Raw genomic sequence first — 22,486 nt, 5'->3', positions numbered from 1 at the left:
AGAGAAGTCAGGATGTTCAGTCGCTCCTATTGATCACCTGTCTCTAAGCCATCAATCAAAGAAATGAAGGAGGGCGAGAGAGCGACAGATGGAGGGGGAGGAGTGAGCAAGTGAAGCTAAGTGGAGGAGGCATGGCTAAAAGGGGTCAAGAGGTCACACACTAAAAGCATGCGGGGCCTCTCCTCCTTCCATCACACTCTTTTTTCCTTTCTGTATTTTTCATGCTTATAACACATTGCATTTTCATCTTATTCTTCACCCTCCATCCTTCCCACCACCTCTCCACTTCTCCCTTCATTTCCACTCCATTCATGCTCCTGAAGCTCCACTGCAGAGATCAGCAGGAGCAGCGGAGGGAAGGCTTCTGTTAAAATCAATAAGGTCCAAAAAAAAAAAAATCATCAGTTGATGCTTCTCAAAGGAGCCTGCATCTTTAAAAATGATTGCACAGCAGTTTATTTCATATTGGGATGTGGTTGCCTCACTCTAAACAATTTTCTAAGACAATGCAGAAAAAGAAAACAGTTTTATTTTCCACCCTGAAGCTGTTAAGGATTTTTTTTAATTAGTCACAATTACACTACTGTTAAATGCACTTGTTACTAATAATTTTACAAATGTCAGTGTATTTCGGTTTATGTGCAGACTTCACTTGCACTTTATTTGATTTTTCTCAGTGTAACTTGTTGGAAATGCTCCCATCATTGGCCAGTGAAGGAAAACAATATACTCTGACTTTTATGTACAGTAGTAATTGAAAGCTGTTTTGTCTGTTTTTGCATGCTGGTCGGCATGTAAAATGCAGCATGTGTACAACTTTGCGTGTGTGCCAAAAGTGGGAATTTGTCCCAATGTCTAGGTTGGCATCTGCTGCTTGTGACTAACGTGTGCCCACTTTTTAACAAAGGACTTTAATAGCTGGAAGAATTTCAGAGACTTTCCACAGGGGCATCTAGCACTGTTAGTCGTTGTTGATGCTAATTAAATCAGGTTCAAGCGTAGTAGTGACGGTGAGTTAAGTGTGCTCCTGAAAATTTTCACTATAGAAAGAGATTAAGAATAGATGATGGGTGGGGTAAAATTTTAAGAAATGGGAATCAAAGGTGGCCTAGGTGAAAGCGACTGAGACAGAAATGGGGCAAGAGAAAGAAGAAAGGATGGAAAAAGAAGCAGTAAAAAAAAGAGATGGACAGAGTACTACAATGAGTGAGATAAACAAATAGATGCTGATGAAAAACAAGTGTGGAAGTGAAGAAAAAAGGGATAATGAAAGATGAGAGAATGAGGAAAGGCAGAGTGAAGGACCATATGGATGTAATGGCAGATAGGGGATAGAGATGGTGTGTGTGAGTTAGAGTGCATCTTAATCAGCGTTAATTTCACAGCAGAGTTAACCCAGTTGTCAGTGTGTTAGGCATTAAGGGCTGAGCAGACACTGTGACGCACTTGCAATGAACACATACATACACAAATCAAGGATGTCTTTAATCCTTGCCAATTAGTACCCCACATGATTGTCTGAATACTAACGACGTCTGTGTATGTGTGTGTGTGTTTGGTGTAATTGATTTCTTTGATGCTGCTTCATTGCTTTTTATACCTTCATAAACATCAACATTTCATAAAAATAACTTGAAGCCCATGACAACGGATCGCTGGTAGAAACCCTCCATCTTCCAAACCTGTGTTTCTTAGTAGTAGTCTTTAAAAAAAAGACGAGTGTTTTTGGGTCTTAGCACTATTTATAAAGCACTAAACATGAAGCTTCAGCTTGGAGACAGTATAAAGATGAAATCGCTGCATTACAGCCAAGTATAAATTCAATGTTGTGTACAACTGCAGCCTATTTGGCACATCTTGTCTAAACAAACAAGATAGGGTGTTAATTAGAATTTTTTTAAACTCTTAGACAGAACCAGGCCAATCTTTATGCTGTACTTTAAGTCTTTATGCTAAGTTAATCATGTACTGACTGAACCTTCACATGTGGATTACAGATACTGTATGTGAGGGGAAAACAAATGTCCCAAAATGCCAAAGTAGTATTTTATAGAAGTGGGGATTTTAAGAAGACTTCTCAAACAAACAACAAAAAACAAGTTAAATGATGTTTAAAAAAAAAAGACAGAATTCAAAATTTTGCCTTCTATTAACCGTTCTTCATAGAAGAGTCTTCGCTGGGACAAGCCCTGCCCCCCGGCTTTCCTGCTCCATTCCTATTCGCTGACGGCCTGTCTTCTGTGGAGACCCTGCTCACCAACATACAGGTATGACCGTGTGTCTTGCCATTCAAAACCGTTTGTGCTGTTTGTCATTTCGAGAAAAAAAAAATCTAAATTTGTATCACATGACTCTTTAAAAGGTGATTTTTGTACAATAAGAGTTATAAAACTGTTGTTTGATCATGCCTCTAATCAGTGAACGCTGTCTGTATCTCCCCTAAGGGGCTGTTGAAGGTAGCGGTGGAGAACGCCCGGGCCCAGGACAAACAGATCCAGGCAGAGAAGAGAGAGCTGAAGATGGAGCTCTACAGGGAAAGGGAGATGAGGGAGAGTCTGGAACGACAGCTCACCTCTGAACTTCAAAGCAGAGGTAGACAACCCAACTCTTAAACCCTTATTTCCAAGAAATTACATTTGTTCTACCACAAACTTGTTTAGCCAAATACTTATGTTTAGCAGAAACACACAATTAATGCCAAAACGAAATGAAATATAGAGCCATTTTGCATGGACAGACAACAAATACACAGGGACAAATTTATGGTAGATGATGTTTTAAAGGATAAGTTCGGTCATTTTTGGTATTGGCATTTTCAGCAACCTTTTTTTCTTCACCTAGTGTGCGTTATAAAAGAAGCTAGCCCTGGCTCCTTACTGTGTTCCCTTTATTCTGGTGCAGCAATCTGCTCAATACCTCCCCCAGTGGTCGGGAGGTAGGGGACCCATGACATTGAGAACACAACTACCTGTGACAGTACTTTGCAAATTGCTGCCCAGAATGACAATAAGAAGACAACAATGCTCTAGGACAGCTAGGATAAAAAAAAAAATAGCCTAAAAGCATTAAATACAACTGTGCTGCCTGTCTCATTATTCTGAGAATCTTGGAGCTGTCTTTTATTGATTTTAATGCTCAGCAATATGTTCTTGTCACTTGGGCAGATCTAGATAATTTTGGACAGGGTGGCCATTTAAAAGACTTGTAAAAAGATATTTTAACCCAGTTCTGTGAAATAATAAGCCCCATATTATTAAGAGTCAAATTATTTTGTGTAAAACTGAGACGCACATACGGCTTTCTTTAGCTAACTTGGCTGCACTCCTTATTAACTCCTTGTTTAAGAAACTGATTACCTAAATAGAAACATTTTTTGCACATGCCATTTATTTACTATCTCCATCTACATGTGAACTGACATGAGGAAAGGCATTCTGGGAGATGGAGTAATGTAAACCAAAGTGGTAGCGCAGAAAATGGGTTCACCCAAAAGGTACCATGTGCTTTGCACACTTTGTGTTGTAGAATTCATTAAAAATGGCCTTTGTTGCTCATTATTACAGTAAATAATCCATAAGTGAAAACATTTATTCAAGGTTTTGCTACCTATTCAACACAAAGTCAAGACTGGCACACTGAAAAGCAATGTCATACATAAGGTGGAAGTTGTCATTTTCTTGATTCCTTAGCCTCCATCCAGAAGCGTCTGAAGAAGGAGAAGAAGGCCAAGCGGAAGCTGCAGGAGGCGCTGGAGTTTGAGTCAAAGAGGAGGGAGCGAGTGGAGGATGCTCTTAAACATTCAGCTTCACCCTCCCCGGAGCCGCTGCACACCGCCAACACCACCACCAAGAACGGTAAAATGGGATGTTAGCTGGCTTATTTCAGGGCTTGTTTTTGTCTGCTTTTCTGTCCCTATGCTCTTCTGCCTTGTTTCTGACCTCCTGAAAAATATGCCTTCCTATAGTATGTTGCTTAGTGAAATGCTACCTGAAACCAGCACGCTGATACATGCGATGGAGAAAGGGTTACATGCTGAACCCCCAGTTGCTACCAGTGTGTGAATGTGTGAGCGTTTGGGAATGCGAATCGGGTGAATAATGAGATGAATAAGACCATTTACAAACATTTTAAAGCCACAGTTCAAACCTTGAGTTTTCCTCTGAATACTTTGGTATCACTTTTAAGAAACTGTAATAATCATTATTGTTGACAATAATGACAATAATAACAGAGTTTAGGTTTTACAAAACAGCTCTGGCTGTTGAGGAAGTAGTGAACAAATTTCCCCCCAATATCAAAACAGTTTGAGAGAGCAGTTAAAGCACTCTGAAAAAAACATCCAAAAATGTAATTCACTGGACAAATGTTTTTGGTTGTGGTTTGGTTTTCTTTGTAAGTCTGGCTTGTTTTTACCTACACACAGTTACAAGGTACTGTTTGTTTTTTTATTAGCTGACCCACTGGGGCTGTCTTGTCTTTGTTTAATACCAGACGCTGCTATAGCCGAGGATAAACCTGAACTTAATGGAAACCAGCAAGACAGCGGCGCTGTACAAGGTACTTGAAAACACACACACACACTTAAACAATTAAAAAAAGAAACATGAAATACACAGGCACACAGTCAGATACACACTCATGCATGCAGAGTCATGCTGATACACTCACACCACACATTAATAGATGGCACTGTACACAGGTGTGTTCAAAGGCAGAAGTGCTTAGGTACACACATGTGGTGGGCATATGTGTGTGGTGGGGCCCAGGCTAGATTAGTGGAGACATTAAACAGACACCATGGCCTCCCTTTGATGTAAACCTTATCAGACACACACGTGTGGTTGTGTGGACAAATTTTAGTTTATGAATCCATCGTTGTGAGGGCTGTTTGAGGGTTAAGACTTGGTTTAAGGCTTGAGGTTTATTGTGCCGTCCCTTAACATTACTGTTAAGTTTGGAAGATAGGTAAACAGTTTCTCAAACTCGAGAACAGAGTTTCTAATTCAGGCACTTTAAATATCCAATGCTTGCTCTCTGAATGTCCTCTTTCAGTTTTTGTTCAAATTGTCATAAATGTATAAATTCAATTATATGTTTATTATTGAGGTGATGGTTAAAGCTGGTGTTGTCCAGGACTACATTAGATTCTGAAGTGTCTATATCTTCGTTCTCCCTGGTTATATACACATGAGGGTCAGACTATTAGGAACAATTTCACCAAAAACTGAAACATACTGAGCTTCATAATCACAGATGTTAAGGCAGAAGTGTTGGGCTGAATTGCACACAATTCTATAGGTGTACCTAATAAAGTGGCTGGTGAATGTAGTTGCAAATTGAGGACAGTTTGGAGAGTGACTAAAAAATAAGATATTAAGAAAGCAAATACATTTTGTGTGCTCCTCGCTTCTTCAAAATGGCTGATTGAAGTTTTTAGGAAATCTGAGTTAGGCTTAGGTTGGAGTTATGGACTAGGGGGAGTGCATGATGCCAGAGAGGGTCCTCGCAAGTCCAGTATAGATGTGTGCGTGTTAGTATGCATGTGTCATCCTCTTTCCACCAGCTGTGCTCAGTCCTCCCTGACATTGAAAACCTTCACTTGAAACTCTGCGTGTGTATAAATGAATATCTAAGGCACACATACACTCCCTGTGTGTGCCAACGTGTGTGCACACTATACCTGTAGTTGTGCATTTTAGTGAGTGCGTATTTGAACCACACTCTGGTGAGACAGGAAACTCTAATTAGCTCTCTCTCCTCTTTAGACCCCTTTTAGATCCCCTCTCTTCTGCAAGCCAAGCACTCCGACAAACACGCACGCACACATGGACCCACCTGATTTCATTAATGTTGATTGGCCCAGTAGGACCCCTTTGCTGCCTTGTGCACACACACTGACAAACACACACTCATCCCTCCTGCCATAAAAGCATTTTGCACCTACTGTGGTTTAGTTACACACTTCTCCCCTGCCTCTCTCACCTTCCACACTCTTAATTAACGAGTGAGGCAAAAACTGCTGAATACAAAGAAAGACATCGCATTACAATCAAAGAGGGAGAGAAAGAAGGAAGAGAGGAAAACAAGAAGGAAGAGAGAAAGGGGAAGAAGGAGGTTTGTGGTGGAGGGGGTTGAAAAGAATAAAAGATTGGGTTCTCTCTGCTGTTCAAAGAAGACCGGACTAATTGGCCATAAAGAAGAGGATGCAGAAAAGAGGAAGTGAGGAAGAGAAAACCCTGGAATGTAAAGAAGAGGATGCAGAAAAGAGGAAGGAAAGTGAGGAAGAGAAAACCCTGGAATAGAGGAGAGAGGGGAAAAAGTAAAATGACATGAATGTAGGATGTGATGGGAGGATGAGGAACAAAACTGAAGAAAGGAAGGAGGCAGAAGTGGGAAAGGAGCAGCATGATATGAAAAGATTGAGATGAAGGGAGAAGATAATGTAGAGAAGGTGAGAAGGGTTGGAAAATGGAAGGAAAGCAGATACTGGGAAAGGGCTATAGATGAAGAGGTAGAAACTGAGAAGAGCAATAGGAGGAGATACTGAGGAAAAGGAGGTAAAAAAGCATAGAAGACGACGACTAGGATGTGATGGGAGGATGAGGAACAAAACTGAAGAAAGGAAGGAGGCAGAAGTGGGAAAGGAGCAGCATGATATGAAAAGATTGAGATGAAGGGAGAAGGGTTGGAAAATAGAAGGAAAGCAGATACTGGGAAAGGGCTATAGATGAAGAGGTAGAAACTGAGAAGAGCAATAGGAGGAGATACTGAGGAAAAGGAGGTAAAAAAGCATAGAAGAAGATAACGGGCTGAGGAGAACTAGAAAAGTGGAGATGGGTAAAGCAGGGCAGAGGACAAGAGGGGGATGTGAAGAAAAGAGAAACCCGAGGAGATGAGAGAAAAGGCATGGATGAGAGGAGCACAAAAGTAAAAGAATGAGGAAGAGAAAGAGGAGAGGAACAGGTGAAGAAAGGAGAACGCACAGAATGAGGAAAGAAGACGGGGAGGAAATAAAAGGAGGAGACATGATGAAGATGGGAATAAAGAAATGAAATGCGAGAGGAGTCAAAGAGGAGGCAAAAAAAGCAGGAAAAGGGGGAGGAGAAGAAAGGGGAAATGAACAGTGCTTGAAGTGGGAGAGAAAAGGTGGAGAGGAGAAATATGAGGAGAAAAAGATGAAAAGTAGCTGAAAGGCGTTAAAGACAACCAGGGCACCAGGAGAGAATTTTAAAAAGAGAAGCAGAACATTTTGAAAAGCAAAAAATGGAGAGAAAGGTGAAAGAAAGAAGGCAAGAGGAGAGCAATAGGAGGACTACACTGGATATGTGGAGATGATGGGGGAAAGGAACACAGAAGAAACCAGTATGAGGAGGAGGAGTGTGCAGACTTCTCGGGACGGAGTTGAAAAATGTGACCTTGTTCCGAGACCTAGTGACATTTCCTCCACCCAGCTGACAGACTTTTAACAAGGCAGGTCAACGTCATTTTTAACCAGAACAGCCAACACACACACATACACACACAAGCTGGAGGTGCATTTTTTTTAAGGTGACAGATTGAGGCGAAGGGAAACATAGTTGCCAGGTCGAGATGGTGACAACAAGGGCAAATGAGAAGAAGGAAACAGGAAAGATGAGCAGGTAGAATAAAATTATTAAAGTATATGGCAGTAATAAAAAATGGGAACCTTTTTTGTTTTTCCTCTTGTTGGTGTTCATTTATACTGTCCTCCTCTTCTTCTTCCTGTTGCAAAAGTCAGACTCCTGGGGTCTGATGTACAAACCTTTAGAAATACATGTTTCAAATGTTCATGGTTATGTTAAAGCACACTAACCATCCTTTTTGCCCATATGCTCCATGACCAGTGTAAACAGTACATTTTGATACCAATATTAAATTGGATTTATGTTATTTAAGAATTGTGTACTCACCCACCCGGCCATTGTATAGCTGAAATATCAACTCATCGATGCTATGTGATGGACAAACAATGCAAAGGAGAAATTAGTTATTAATCAACGGGGAAATGAATTGGTGGCTATTTAGATATCCGTTTATTTTTCAGGCAAAAATATCCAAACTTTCTGTTGCAGCTTCTCAAATGTAACATTTTTCACGTTACTGAGGAAAAACTGGCAGATTAATCAATTATTAAATATTCATTAGACATGCTGAACCTGAAAATAATCAAAATTAATTTGCAACAAGTTTGAAAGTCTGACAATTGTTTCTAAGCAATTTGTCATTGTGAGTATATGCTGTTTTTTACAGTTGTAAACTGAATATCTTTGGCTCTTTGTTAGTGAGACAGAACAAGACATTTACAGACGTCAAGTAAATTTGGATGGGCATCTATTTAGTTCTAGACAATTAACTGAATTACCAAAAACAAACAAAAAAGCAGGTTAATTAAAGACAACTGTTAGTTGCAGCCATAAATGTCAGACAGAAGCGTAGTGTAGCAAAAAAAAAGAGAAAGTTATGTTTTAAGTAGAATATTTAAAGATTTGAGTTGCTGGGGACAAATCAAAACTGACTCTAAGGTGCAAGACAAATTTTAAGCAGCAGGCCAAACCTGCTGCCTAAAGGAGAAAAAGAAAGACAGGAGAGGACAGTGAGAAGAATGGGTCGGGATAAAAATAATAAGAGTAACAGATAGAGGACAGAAGGGAGCAGAGGGGAGGTGAGGAGGAGGAGGAGGAGGGGATGCATGTAGAATAGAGGGATGAAAGGAGGAGAACAGGGGGTTTGAGTGGATCGTGGAGTGATAAAAATAGGGAAGGGCAGGAGATGAGAGGGATGAGGAGGGAAGGCAGGGAATATGAAGGAGGAAACAAGGGGCAAGCTCAAGATGAAAGAGAAAATTTGAGTTTTTTATTCCAGCGGTGAGACCTCAAACCTGTTTCATATCTAAAAAGAATGATGAACAGAGGACAAAATGAGAGGATACGATGATGACAGGGCAGAGGTATGTAAAAAGGTATTAGAAGGCAAGAGAAAGAAGTGCAGGATGGAAAGAAGAGAAAGAGGGAGGTAGGGCAGCTTTATGGTTGCTGTTATGCAGAAATGTAAACACTTTGCAACGTCCGCAGAAAACAATGACACCACAGGGAGAGAAAGGTGTGCATGTGTGTGCTCGGTGTGTTTCAGTTTGTGTGTATGCATGTGCATGTGCTCCTGTGTGGGTGGGTGCAGCAACAGCACTAAGGGGAGCGGAAGGAGAACGACGTGAAATGAGAGAGAGAGCCAACCCTGACAAAATTGGAGATAAGAGATTTCTATCATAAACGGATGCTGTATAAAGGGAGAACAAGATACAACACAGAGTTGAAAAACTACCATGAAGTTCCTGTACAAACATGCATTAAGCTCATTAGATTTTAAAGGTAGGATTGGTGATTTTTTTTGTTGCATATCTTGAAGTTCTCTTTTCATCTTGATTGCAAGGAATACATTAAATGAACTGACAACATAAAGAATAAAACCCGGCATCTGTGGCATCCGCAGGGCTGAAAAACGCCTGACCGATAATTTTACCCGGCCTGGGCAAAACCTTCGGTTCGCCTGCCTGTCAGCCTACTTCCTGCTTGTCCACACCCTGCCCTTTGCACTCATTTCGTGAGCCATGAGTCTCCCACAAGGCATTGCAATTGCAGTTGCAGGCGGACGTGTTACCGCTGTTCTGATAGCTAAAGTTAGTGAGCTTTGGCAGAGAAGGCACCCACAGCAGCGGAGGAGAAACACTCCCATGTGTCATCTTAAACATGAGGAAATCTGTCTGCTAAACCAAGTGGACTTGCACTGGACAAAAAATTCAGCAGCAACAATTTTGCTAATCAAACCTTCCTTTAAGGGTAACTACATACTAAATTAGACGCTAGAGGGTCTAGTCAGACTCAGAACAAACTCACCTAAGAAACCACTCTTTGCCCCTCCTGTCTTGTTTCCTACAGAACTACATATGCCTGGTTGGGACAAAGTGTATCAAAGGCACCCTCCAGTTCAAAGTTAGCACTGGATAACTAACAAGTAAATTTGGCAATCCAGTAGAATGCTGTGGTTACTGCTGATGTGACACAAAGCTCAAATTAAAACCATATTTCTTCAACACAGAGGTAAAATCATATCCATGCTAGGTTGCTAATGTTACCAAAACAATTAGCTTTAAACACATCGAGAATAAAGAACACCTCATATGAATCAAATCTGATTGTCTGGCTGCTTGCAACACTGTCGATCTCAAAAAGCCAAAATGATGTGAACCCTGGTTTTTACTTTTTCTTTGTCCCACTCTTTCTACGCAAAAGAATGTGGCCTCCTCCTCCTCCGGGGAGCCAATGTTTTAGACTTAGCTGATGACAGGTCCTCCATGGCTGGCTGGCTGGAATAACTACTCATGGTTCGAAAAACACCCTTTATAACTTTCACTAGGTGGCAGGCAGGGCGAATTTACAAAGGGTACTTTGATAGAGTGCACCTGGAATAACAACAAAAGCCCTTTAGACAGCATACTGTCATGGAGGGGGCTGTATACCTGAGGGATACCATGTTCTGTCCCATTTTCACTGTGTAAAATCTTAGTTAATGCACATTTAAAGTAAAATGAATATGATACAGTGCTAAGATATTGTGATGGGCATTTTTCACTATTATGTTTTACAGGCCAATGTATTAATGGAGAAAAGCGATAAATCATTAGTTGCAGACTTAGGTATAATCACACAAAGAGGATGTAATTGTACTGTTGCTTTGTTTACCCATTCCTTTGTATGTTTGCTTGCACCTAGAATCCCGGGCATTTCTGAAGACCCCCATGATGTTTTAGAGGGAGGGACTCTGCACCCAGAAAACCCGCCCCCTCCCTCTCCTGCACAGAAGAATTCCACCAGCCCGCAACGACTTCCCCAGGCGGGATTCCATCTTTGGTACTTTGTGATCCGTTTGACGTTGCTATGAAACGACTAGACTACTAAGGGACACACCCCTTATTTGGACATAATTGGGGTTGTGTCTCTACCTTTCCTTCTCTTAGACAAACTTCAATCGATTCATTTCTTGTCCCCTTTCTGCACAGGGACTATTCTCATCCCTCGTTTGCTTCTAAAACTGAAAAATAAAACCCTTTCCCAAGAAAAGGCAAGGAAAAAAGTTACCACACAGTAAACTGACCAGAGTATAAAACACTGAATATTTAGAAGGACCTCATCACGAATCTCGGTTGCACATCATTTGGGAAAATTAAGACGACAGATCAATCTAATGGGACAATAGACTTCTTAAATGGTCAAATAACATGATGTGATTCACCAAACCAAACGACTGGCGCTGACAAGGCAAGAATGGTTCAATGAAAAGACTAGACATTCTTATTTACGTTTGCTAATCAAAATAAATAAAAGGCTTCAACCTCCCCTCTGGATTTGACATAACCTAAGTCAACCAAACTGGCTGGCTGTCGATACCCTGTCATTGGATGGTAATCAGCTAATCGGAGAGGCTCAGGACTGAAAGATGAAGAGGGGTTTTGAAAAAGTTTTAAAGAATATTAAGAAAAAAAACAGAAGAAAACAACTTTGGAGGCTATTTCTGTCTCATGTTTCATTGATTTTTGTTTTCTGTACAGGGACTAAAAAGAACGCATGGGAAAACATTTCTTAAGTTTTCATTTGGTTTAATTTGATCTTTAATTCACTCCTTACCCTAACTTTCTCTCTTTTTTGCTTCTTTCCTCAACCTTTTCTTTTTCTTCTATAGATCAGCTCCTATTCCTCTTATATCTTCAAATTTTTCTCGTTTTTTCCACACCTTTATTCCTTCACTTTCTCCCTCTCTTTCATTGAGGCATTTTCTGAAAATGTTGGATGCAGCTTTTTCAGTGTATGAAGTATTTTCTATCACCCTTAACTTGTGAAATCTGTTTCTCAAACAGTGCGCAAGTTCAAAAAACAAACTTTTTATTACAACAGAGTAATTTTTAGAAAATATTATATCCTAAAGGTACATTGCATTCTCTTCCTCGACTTTGGGCCTTTTCACCTTTTGACCCCTGTTCCTATGACCAGAAAGTAGTAGTCAAGTTTCTGGTGTTTGTCAAATTAAATTAAAATTAAATTTCACTCCTTTTTGAATTTAGCCCTGAACATCACCGCTGAAGTGACAAAATGTACTGCAGGTGAGGAAAACAAGCGCTCCTCATCTATGACAAACACCAGAAACATTTTAATTCCAGATTTTCTGACGTACTAAGAGTGCAGACTGTTGTGTTCAAGTTCTGTTTATTCCACTGTGTGTATTATTTGTTGATTACTTTTTGAAATGTGTATGGGAGGATTTAGGGAGGGTGGGGCCAGGGTGGGTGGATGTTTGGATTTTAAAGGGATATTCCATGTAGATAGTCAACATTCAGCATTTTTTGTTTGTTTTTTTCTTCTGATGATCTCTCAAGTCTGTCACTGTTCTCTGGGTTTGAGCTGACTGCAAATATACAGTATTATAATGACTGCTCTGGTGGTGTTTTACACACACGTGCACACAGACACACACAGCCATTTGCATCTATCAAATTATTCTGAAGCCAGAAGATTTTGCTTTAATAAAAAAAAAAAAAAAAAAAACTTCTTTATAGACAGTGTTTCAGCTGAAACATACAAACTGTTGATGTCTAGGAAGGCAAAAACATAAGTGCCAAAGCTGATACGCCACCAGAGATCTCACTTAAGGACCAAAAAGTCCATGAACTAACCACAAGAACTACACTGTTTAAAAAAAAAAAAAAAAAAGTCAGTGGAAGTTATTATTTATGTATCACTACACTGAAAGAAGATCCCTGACGATCTGTGAAATTTGCAGCATGTTAACATTTGCTAAATGGCATTAAACACAGTGTACACGTGAGGCAGGTGAGGATGTAATTAGCTTTATAGGTATTTGGTCATAACTAAAGACAAATTCCATTTTTGAAGTAATGATGGCACTAACAGAAAAGTCAGTTAATCAGTTATTATGGTTCATTCTGAGCACTACCTGAATGTAAGCACCAAGTTTGCTTTTTAAAATCACAAATGTCAACTTCATGGTGATACAGGAAGTCAGGGGATCACCAAAGTCATCAGGATTCATTGTCTAGCAACCACGTCTGTTCAAATATTTGTGCCAATATATGAATTAGAGTTTGAGATAGTTCAAGGGATAAGTGAAAACCTCTGACACTAGAGTCAAGTCATCGCCAGAGTTACACACAGAGTTAGACACTCTTTGGGCATCGTCTGTACCAAATCTTAAGGCAATCCATCCGACATACAAAATCTTACACAGGGTACAGCCCTAGTCTGATCATTAGTAATCTGAAACTTAAGAAAAGATTAGAGAAACAGCAGCCTCAGGTTTAGTACATTAGTTGCTTAAATTAAGGCTTGTCGTGTGTAAATATTCAGTCGATTCCAAACCATTCTCTTTCCATTATGAAAAAGACCTTTTTTGAGATTGTAAGACATGTAAAAACACAAACACCCGGTGTGGTAGTTCAAAAGTCAGTCACATACTCATACACAGACATAAAACTAATACGAATAGTCACCTTGGTATTCTGGTAATGTATTTCATGGACACACACACACACGTCTGAAAGTAAACACACAGACACACGTTGTCCATGTTCCATTTAGACTGTATATTTACTCTGCATTACGAGGTTAATGAGGTAAAGCCTTTCCCTCTCACTCACTCACTCTCTCTAATGGACCTCGACCACTCTCTCCCTCTCATCCAATACTTCTACCTCTTTAATTCTCTGTCACCTCTGTCACTGTTCTCTCTCCTCCTGTTTCCCTTTTCTTTTTCACAATTATTACTAATGTCACTCTTCAGATCTTCACTTTCCATTTCTCTATCCTATGCTTTATCCTCCCTGTCTTTCTCTCACCATCTTTCCACATTTACCAAATAGCTGATGTCACTTTTTCCATTTCCCCCTAATGGAGGCTGAAACACAAAGTGATGGACGGAGAGGAAAAATAGCCAGAGATGAAGAAGGATGGATAGAAAGCGAAGGAGTCAACAAGGAAGGATGAAAAGGTGACCACATGTGGAAAGGAAACTGAAGGACATGGGGGAAAATGACAGAAATGGGAAGACAGAGAGAAAGAAGACAGGAGAATGAGTGGAGGGAGAGAGAGAGGGGAAAGAGGTGTAGCATGATGAAATGATGTGTTTAAATAAGATAGAGGGGCAGAGGATGATAGGTAATATAAAGTTAGAAGTGAGAAACATGTCTGGGACAAACAGTGACCCACCCTGAAAAGGTTTACAATATTATTGATTTTTAAAGGGAAAATCTAGCCGAATATACTGTTACTGGTCAATCTATCAACTCAGTTGTGCTTCTGTCACCTCCAAACTCAGAACATGACTGTCCTTAAATAGTTACCCTGTAAATATATAGCAGAGCAAAAGAGAAAACCTAATGCTACATGTAGCCTATCGTGACAAAGGTATGCTTGTTCATATACAGTCCTTGTGGAGCTATTATTATAGATGGTTACAGCTAATTACACCGTCACTTTACAGCAACAGTCAATGACAATCTCACTAAGTCTGATTTCTGTCACACTTCTAACATTGCACATATCTGACTGTTCTCACATTACATAAAGAGTGACACGGCACAAAGTTAATTAAATACGAAAGAGAGATTACATGTACATGTTTTGTTCACCTCATTAAGATCACTATGTTCAATTTATCAGTCTTGTTTTATACACAAAGATTAAAGCTCTCTTACAAACCACAGAACACTGTAAAAGAGGCCAGTGTTGTGTTTAAAAAAAAAAAAAGTCTAAAAAAACCCTGCAACCACAATAATAATCAGACCAGCGCTGCTTCTGTATTTTTAGCTTTTGTTCCTGCCACCTTCACGGATGAAATTATGAATATCCAGCAAAACATTTTAGAGACAATAGTCTTTTCATTTAATGCTTCTATGTTGTCAGATTGTACAGTATAAAATGGCAGCAGAATTCTCTGCTTGAATGAATGACTTTGACAAGAGGAGGCAAATGTCCCTATTGTTAAAGATACAGCCTGTGAGATAACATTTTTCTCCTGTCATATTATAACTTTACAACTCACTGCCGCTTTCCTGCAGAGATGACACTTCCTCTTGTACACCAGGTGCCAAATAAAAGTCCTGTCATGTTTGAATAAAGCCCTAAAACGTAACAGACACCCACAGTATGTATAAATAACAAAAAGTCAGGCTATTAGTTTAGCAAATACACAAAGGCAGTAATCTCCTCCAGTCCCCTCATACTGAGGCAGACTGGAAAAAGCATTTCTCACATCTCTGATTGTATCTATGCAGGTCGCCTTGCGGACCATTTTGGTACTATTTGTCCAGGCTTTGAGACTTAGGTTTATGCCTACACCCAATACAGTGGAGAGAATTTTCATTTGAATTATGTAAAAAAAGACATCTCTATAAAAACAGTATCCCACACACACTGTTTGACATGCACATTTTTCAAACTACTTACTAAAACTGCTGTTGTCAGTTTTAACAGCGATTATCTAGAGCAACTCCGTGGATCCATACATACACATACCACTCCATACCTTAGTAATTTGGGCGAACTAAGCCTTTAAACCAGCACAGTTCACTCGGCTATACAGTACTAGGTGTCTTTTTGGGGTTCAAACTAGAGATGAAATTCCAAGCATTTAATCTATGGACAGCCACATCAACAATCAGTTAATTGTTAGCAATTTATGAGATACATGTATTCAAAATAAAACAGTTTTAACTACTAACCCTCGATGGCATGGAGTTTCGCTCAGGCAACAAACCACTATTTTGGCCCACACGCCATCCCTTTAAAGTTTTTAAAGTAAAACATCACATTAAAACTGATATATACTGCAACCATAGTTTATGATACAGAAGCAGAAAAAGAAAACAATGAAAGACAACAAATATGAACAGATGATTAGAGAACTGACAGAAGGGAAGAGACAGACCACAAGCAGGAATAAGAAGTGTATAAAGGGATGAAAAGAAAAATAGGCTGAAATGATGAACTAAGAATCTAAACATGAAAAGACAGAGTGAAAATATAGAGATTAAATAAGAGGGATGGGAAAAGGATAAAGGGAGTGAATGTGATGATGGAGGGATGGAAGGAAGAAGAAGAGACATTCCCAGACAAAGCAGCCAGGCTGTTAAAACACACACACCTCATTCTATCATTAGTCTTCATTAGAGCCTTTATGAGGAAAATTAGAAAGGGAGTTTCCTCCCAAACTGAGCCTTGGGGTCCAACCTGCTGGTGTGTGTGTAATTGTAGTTCATTTCTATATGGGGTTCAGTAAATGAAGGAACTGTGTGTGTGCGTGTGTGTCGGGACGCTGGGGTCAAAACAAGCATGATACATCTCACACACATACACACACACACACACACACACACACACACACACACACACACACACACACACACAATCCTGATCCAAAAAATAAAGGACGTCGATAACAAAGTGAAAGATGTCGGACTGCCTAAGTCAGAGAAAACAGTGAGGGTGAAACGATGTAAAACAGGGAACAAAAAAGAATTTTGTATATAAAAATGTTCATTACTGAACCAGAAGGCATACACAACACCAGTAAGTGCACTACATTCTGCAACCTGAGATAAACAGACCTAATTTTGCTGAGTGTAGTGAAATCATTGCATAGCACTTCAGCTGACAGCCAAGGCAGGTACGGGTAATGATTTGCATAATCGCATAATTGAATGTTTTAAAAACAAAATACACATATCTATTGGTCAGAAAAATAAGGAACCACATGCGCTATAGGCTTTCAACTGTTTACAATAAATGATTGCCAAGGACACTGTCAGCGACATAGATAAGGCTACTATGTTATATGGGGATCAGGCCCTAGACTATTAGGTTCCTCTGTGCTCCTTATAACCTGCCAGTACTGTGCAAAGGTTCACACTATACCATCAGGGAGGTGTTTGTTCAGTGACCAGTTCTTTCGGCAGCAGTTTGTGATTGGATGCCTCACATAAAGATCAGAGGAAAGGATGTCTCATGTCAACTAAAATGCATTTCCTTGGATCATCTCTCACACTTTCTCCTTGCATCACTGTTCCTTGCATCTCAACATGGGCAGCACCAAGTCCACATTCAGACTGAGCTTCAAAGGTGTGGAAAAACATAGCCCCCTCCATTAATTTCTATGGGGGATTGTGTTCACTGGCACCAGAACTGGAGGAGGCTCTGGCAAAATGCTGCAGCCCCGTGTGGCGAAAAAGTTGGATCTGGTTCGTTAAATCTGAGAGAGAAATACTGTAGTTTTGTTGCATTCTCATTTCTCAGCCTTAAATCTGTATGTCCATTATGGTCCAAATCAATCAATCATTAAATAGGTGCTTTGCAGAATCCAAGTTTCTGGGATATACTGAAGATACCATCAGATAAAGGGCATGTTCTCTGCAACCACATACTCATTGTCCTGCTAAGTCCTGCTGCCTCCTGGACCTTGTGTTGCCCATTTAACTGACTCACACCGATGATCTGACCATGTAAATCACATGCAGCAGAACTAACACAGGCTGTTTCCAGACTATATACTGTACTGTAGACTAACATAGTGAGCTAATATCATGTTTGTTTGTGTAACCATGAATGTGTGTGCCCCCCTGTCCTCTTGGTGCCGACAGCTTCTCATTATCCACAGACAGCTGGACGAGGTCATCACTACCCTGTCTCTCACACACACACACACACACACAGTACTTGTGCAGGCACTCGTTGAATTATGCATTCTCTAGCCCCTAACCTGATTAATTCATGAGTGTCCAAAACTGTCTTCACTTCCCAGAATGTCCTTACTGTCGCAAAATGCTCTCACTTTTTACAAAACTGGCTTCACTTACACTTTTCACAAATGCCCACATTTACCAAAAAGTGTCCTCATCTTCACTTTTTCACAAATGTACCCACTTACAAAAATTGTCCTTATTTTCATTTGTTCACAAATGTCTCAAGAAAAAAGTCCTTATTTCAGAAAAACTTTCCAAAAAGTGCAGGTACTTTGCAAAAACTGTCCTTACTTTCTAAAGCATTCTGTAAGTGTAAGTAATTACTTTCTCCTGAGCGCTGATATGTTTGCTTTTTATTTATGCATTTGTGGGTCTGCACTACACATCCGGAGTTCCTTTGGCATGCTGGTTGTGTGCATCTTCAAAACTAAACAGTGCATATTCACAACATGCAATTATAAACAGGAGAGGTGTATCAAGCCACCTCTGAACAAACCACAACAACAGTTGAGCAAAGTGCTGGCAAAGCATATTCTTTCTCCTAGAAGTTACTCTTCCACTTTAGCCAGGTTAATATTTACATTATGCAAAAAGAGACTGGATGATTGTCTGTGATCTGCCCCTAGTGGATATACTTTAAATCCTCTAGCTGCACACAAAGTACACAAACAAGTATATCACAGCTACTGCTGATTAAAAGCAAGTATATCAAGAGCTGAATTAGGATTGAGTGGTCGACTTGGTTTTCTTGGAAATGTTTACTTTGCATGCTCACTGAGAAGGATAAGTGTTTGTGTGTGTACATCTGCCTACTGAACTGGTAAAACAATAAACACCACCTCATTCTTCTTTCTCCATCTCTCACACACTCATTTGCTTTGTCCTTTCCTCTCTTTTAGTTTCACCCACACATACTGACAAACATACACACTGACAAAAATGTATACACACTAACAGGAATATCACTTCTTCTCTCCCTCTCTTACACACAAACACACACACAATAAACACTTGTCACTGGTCGGCATCAGTCGTTTATTCTTGCCGGAGCGAGGGATTTGTTTTTTTCTTCCTGTCATTCGCCCATTTGACTTGATGGATGGTGGGTGGTGACGCAAAACACCTGCCACACACAAACAAACACTCAAAAGGTTTCAATTAGCAATGTCCCTTCCTTAGCACTAACCCAATTCTAAACCAATTTCTTGGAAAAGTGAAAATAACAAAATTGGCTCATATTTGAGACTTTTCTTTTTTTTTGCCCATTCCCATGAGGACCAAATTGAGAGTGACCCACATACACCATCAGGGTGTGCGAACAGATTTCTTTTGCGAGGTTGGGCTTCCTATGTGGCCTGCAGTGTAAACAACAGTTTGTCTCCATAGAGGACAAATGGACAGCAGCAGCACAGAGAACATTAGGAGCAGAGAGGATGTGACCCCGAGGTTCCAATTCAAACCCTACAAACAGGTGGGAAATATGAGGACTGTTCTCCTCAACTAACCTCTGAGCAAGTCAACATCTAGTACAGGGGTGGGCAAACTACGACCCGCGGGCCACATCCGGCCCGTTGGTCCTTTTAATCCAGCCCGCCGAAGATTGGTACAGGATTGCCCAAATCAGCTGCCCGGTTCGCCCATGCCAAAAACCGCCACTGGACCTAAAGCTGTATATCCCAAGCAAAATGTCAGCCTACTGACCAGCTGATGATCCATGTAGAGACATGGAAATAAACCAGACAGTTACTGAGATGATACACAATATTCCTTGAAAATATCAATGAGTACAAATGTAATGATTTTCAGCCAACTCCTTCCCACTCCTGTCAGATTATCACAGCCCTGGAAGAGGACTCCACAGCTCAGAAGATGCAGCTTGGTGACAGGCTCCAACAGATTGCTGTTGCTGTAGAAAACAAAGTCATAGACCTATGACTCTAAGGACGGCATCATTTTTCATTAGTTGGATTTATTTTCCAAGAACGGACAGCTACTGCTCAGAGGATGGCAGCTAGTTTGCAGGCTCAGCAAAACACCTTTATCTGACAAACTGCCATCCAAGAATCAAGCACGAAGGCAGGTTATTTTCTGTCATTCAAATTTGCAAAGACCAGCAAGCCTTTCTCCGAAGGGGAGTTTCTCAAACGCATTGCTGCCTTTTTTTTTTTTTTTTTTTACTTGCCAAAATAGGTGTGAACTGGCGCCCTACCAAAAATGCTTGATTCCGTTCTGGACAAAGTGGCCTGTCTAGTGGGCAACTCATTGTTTGCTTTTGTTTTGAGGATCAAGTGATTCAGTCTGCCGTCGGTTCTCCGATTTTGGAACCATTGACAAGTCACTTCAGCTGGTGTCATGTCCCTTCACACAAGACCCTGAAACGGCACCACAAGAGTTGCAGTTGGAACAGATTGATCTCCAATATGACACTGTCTTAAAGCAGAAGTTCAACTCTCTTAAACTGGATGAGTTTTATGCTTCATCAAGTGCAGCCAAATTTCCAAACATCCAGAAGATGGCACAGAGGATGCTGGTGTTGTTTGGCTCTACCTACGATATGTGTGTGAACGGACTTTTAGTGTGACGAACACCAACAAAGCACCCCACAGATCCCAGTTGAGTGATGAACACCTCAGATCTGTTCTGAGAATTGCCACAACAAAACTAACACCAGACTTCGATGCACTGGCAAAAAAGGATGATCAACAACACTGTTCCCAATAAAAGTGAACGTAAGTATTAACACTGTAATGGCTTTTATATGTTTATGTTTGATATGTATGCATCTGGTGCTGGCCCGGCCTATCTGTCAAATTTTAAAAGCCAACAAGTTTGCCCACCCCTAATGTAGTAGCTAAGGATTCAGACACTAACTCATGAGTTTGTGGAAAGCAAAAAAGTTGAGTTGAAAGTTAATACTGGACTTAAATCTGACAGGCAAACAGAAACATATCTCCAAATGATGTGCCATGTTGTTGTGTAATTGCTGGATGTGTAAATAACTGTTTGATAGACTATACAAGCTTTGTAAGCATTGATGTAAATGTTTTTAACAGCAGTTTTAATGTTTCTCTGCCCACTACAGGCCAAAAATTGATCAATTCCAAGCACTGATCAAGACATTTTGATTCCAAGTCTGCTACCCTTTCTGAAATAATGACTTTAAACTGAAACACACAGACATCCACGGCTGCAGCCAATGATTGCTAATCTCGGACCAACACTTGTCCTTGTAGCTTGACCACGTAGTGAAGACAGTTAAAGACAAATTAACTACCTCACAAACAGACTTCAGTGTGGTGCTCTGCAGCATGGGGGCGCCCCAGGGGACGGTGCTTTCCCCCTTTCTGTTCACCCTCTACACATCGGACTTCAAGTACAACTCCGACCACTGTCACCTACAAAAGTTCTCTGACAACACCGCCATTGTTGGATGGGATGAGCGGGAATACAGGGGCGTTGTTACTGACTTTGTGAAGTGGTGTGAGGAAAATCGACTGGTCCTGAACACCAGTAAGACTAAAGAGATGGTGATCGATCCCCAGCGGAAATCACCAGCACTCACTCAGGTGAGCTTTCAGGGCTCAGTCATTGAGATTGTGGACACCTTTAAATACTTGGGGGTCCACCTCAACAACAAAATGGATTGGACTCAAAGCACTGATGCCCTGTACAAGAAGAAGTAGTGTGACTCTCTTAAAGCCACAGTACACAATTAAAAACATTACTGAACACTACAGTAATGGCCATTATTCCAAAAATCAAGTAATGACTGGTCAATATTAACATTAATCTTTCAATTTTTATACCTTTAACCATTTTAACCATACAGTCTAAATGTCCAATAAATATACACAAATGCACAAGTAGAATTTCACTACTGTGTTTTTTGGTCTTTACAAACCTGGCCCCTAATTGCTTTCTAGTATAGAAACAGTTACAAACTCAGTTCAAATAATAAATGTCCATTATTTACAATGTTGTCATTCCTTTATCTTCCATTCACTTTACACTGCCTCTTGAAGCAAGCAGAGTTTGGTGATTGGCCTCTCGAGTTCATTCGTTTTCGTCTCGACTCGAACCTTGCGGATCATTCCATTTTCATCTTCTTCTGTCTTGACAATTCTTCCCATTACCCACCGAAGCCCTTGGTGCTGATTCGTCGACAATCAAGACATCTCCTCGGGCAAAATTGCGTGATGGGTTGGACCACTTATGCTGTTTTTGGAGTTCAGGCAAGTACTCCTTGGTCCAGCGCTTCCAAAAGAGATCACTCAGGTATTGGACTTGCCTCCATCTTCTATGAACATACATGTCATCTCTCTGGAAGAGTCCTGGTGGCAAGGAGGGTTTGGTTTTCATCAACAGCAAGTGCTGTGGGGTAAGAGCTTCCAGATCATTTACATCATTGGGAGACATGGTGATGGGCCTACTGTTTAGAATGGCTTCACATTCACAGAAGAACATCTGAAGACTTTCTTCATCCAAGCTTTGTTCCCTCAGAGTAGCACCCATACAGTGGGTACGGAAAGTATTCAGACCCCCTTAAATTTTTCACTCTTTGTTATATTGCAGCCATATGCTAAAATCATTTAAGTTCATTTTTTTCCTCAATGTACACACAGCACCCCATATTGACAGAAAAACACAGAATTTGACATTTTTGCA

General features: G+C 40.4%; 1 protein-coding gene and 1 long non-coding RNA gene across 3 annotated transcripts in view; one reads left to right on the top strand and one right to left on the bottom strand.

Moving 5' to 3' along the window:
* dachb (dachshund b) overlaps positions 1-12,524 on the top strand; it is a 92,140-nt gene extending 79,616 nt beyond the window's left edge. Inside the window, exons 8-12 of one of the 2 annotated variants that reach the window (XM_020610178.1) lie at positions 2,167-2,267; positions 2,445-2,592; positions 3,690-3,854; positions 4,492-4,557; positions 10,788-12,524. In XM_020610178.1, the coding sequence (XP_020465834.1) occupies positions 2,167-2,267; positions 2,445-2,592; positions 3,690-3,854; positions 4,492-4,557; positions 10,788-10,825 (518 nt within the window). In that variant the 3' untranslated portion in view covers positions 10,826-12,524. Of the gene's footprint in view, positions 1-2,166; positions 2,268-2,444; positions 2,593-3,689; positions 3,855-4,491; positions 4,558-5,765; positions 6,239-10,787 lie in introns of those variants that run through there. The other variant, XM_020610179.1, reaches the window with a different exon arrangement.
* Positions 2,756-22,486, bottom strand: part of LOC109965837 (uncharacterized) — a 39,761-nt gene continuing 20,030 nt past the window's right edge. Inside the window, exons 2-4 of the long non-coding RNA XR_002275703.1 lie at positions 7,932-7,972; positions 7,688-7,783; positions 2,756-3,823 (exon numbers count right to left, since the gene is read on the bottom strand). This is a non-coding gene — a long non-coding RNA (uncharacterized LOC109965837). The remainder of the gene's footprint in view (positions 3,824-7,687; positions 7,784-7,931; positions 7,973-22,486) is intronic.

The sequence above is a fragment of the Monopterus albus genome, unplaced genomic scaffold (assembly GCF_001952655.1).
Source record: "Monopterus albus unplaced genomic scaffold, M_albus_1.0 scaffold104.1, whole genome shotgun sequence".
NCBI classification, from domain to species: domain Eukaryota; kingdom Metazoa; phylum Chordata; class Actinopteri; order Synbranchiformes; family Synbranchidae; genus Monopterus; species Monopterus albus.
This window is presented reverse-complemented; position numbering and strand designations above follow the sequence as displayed.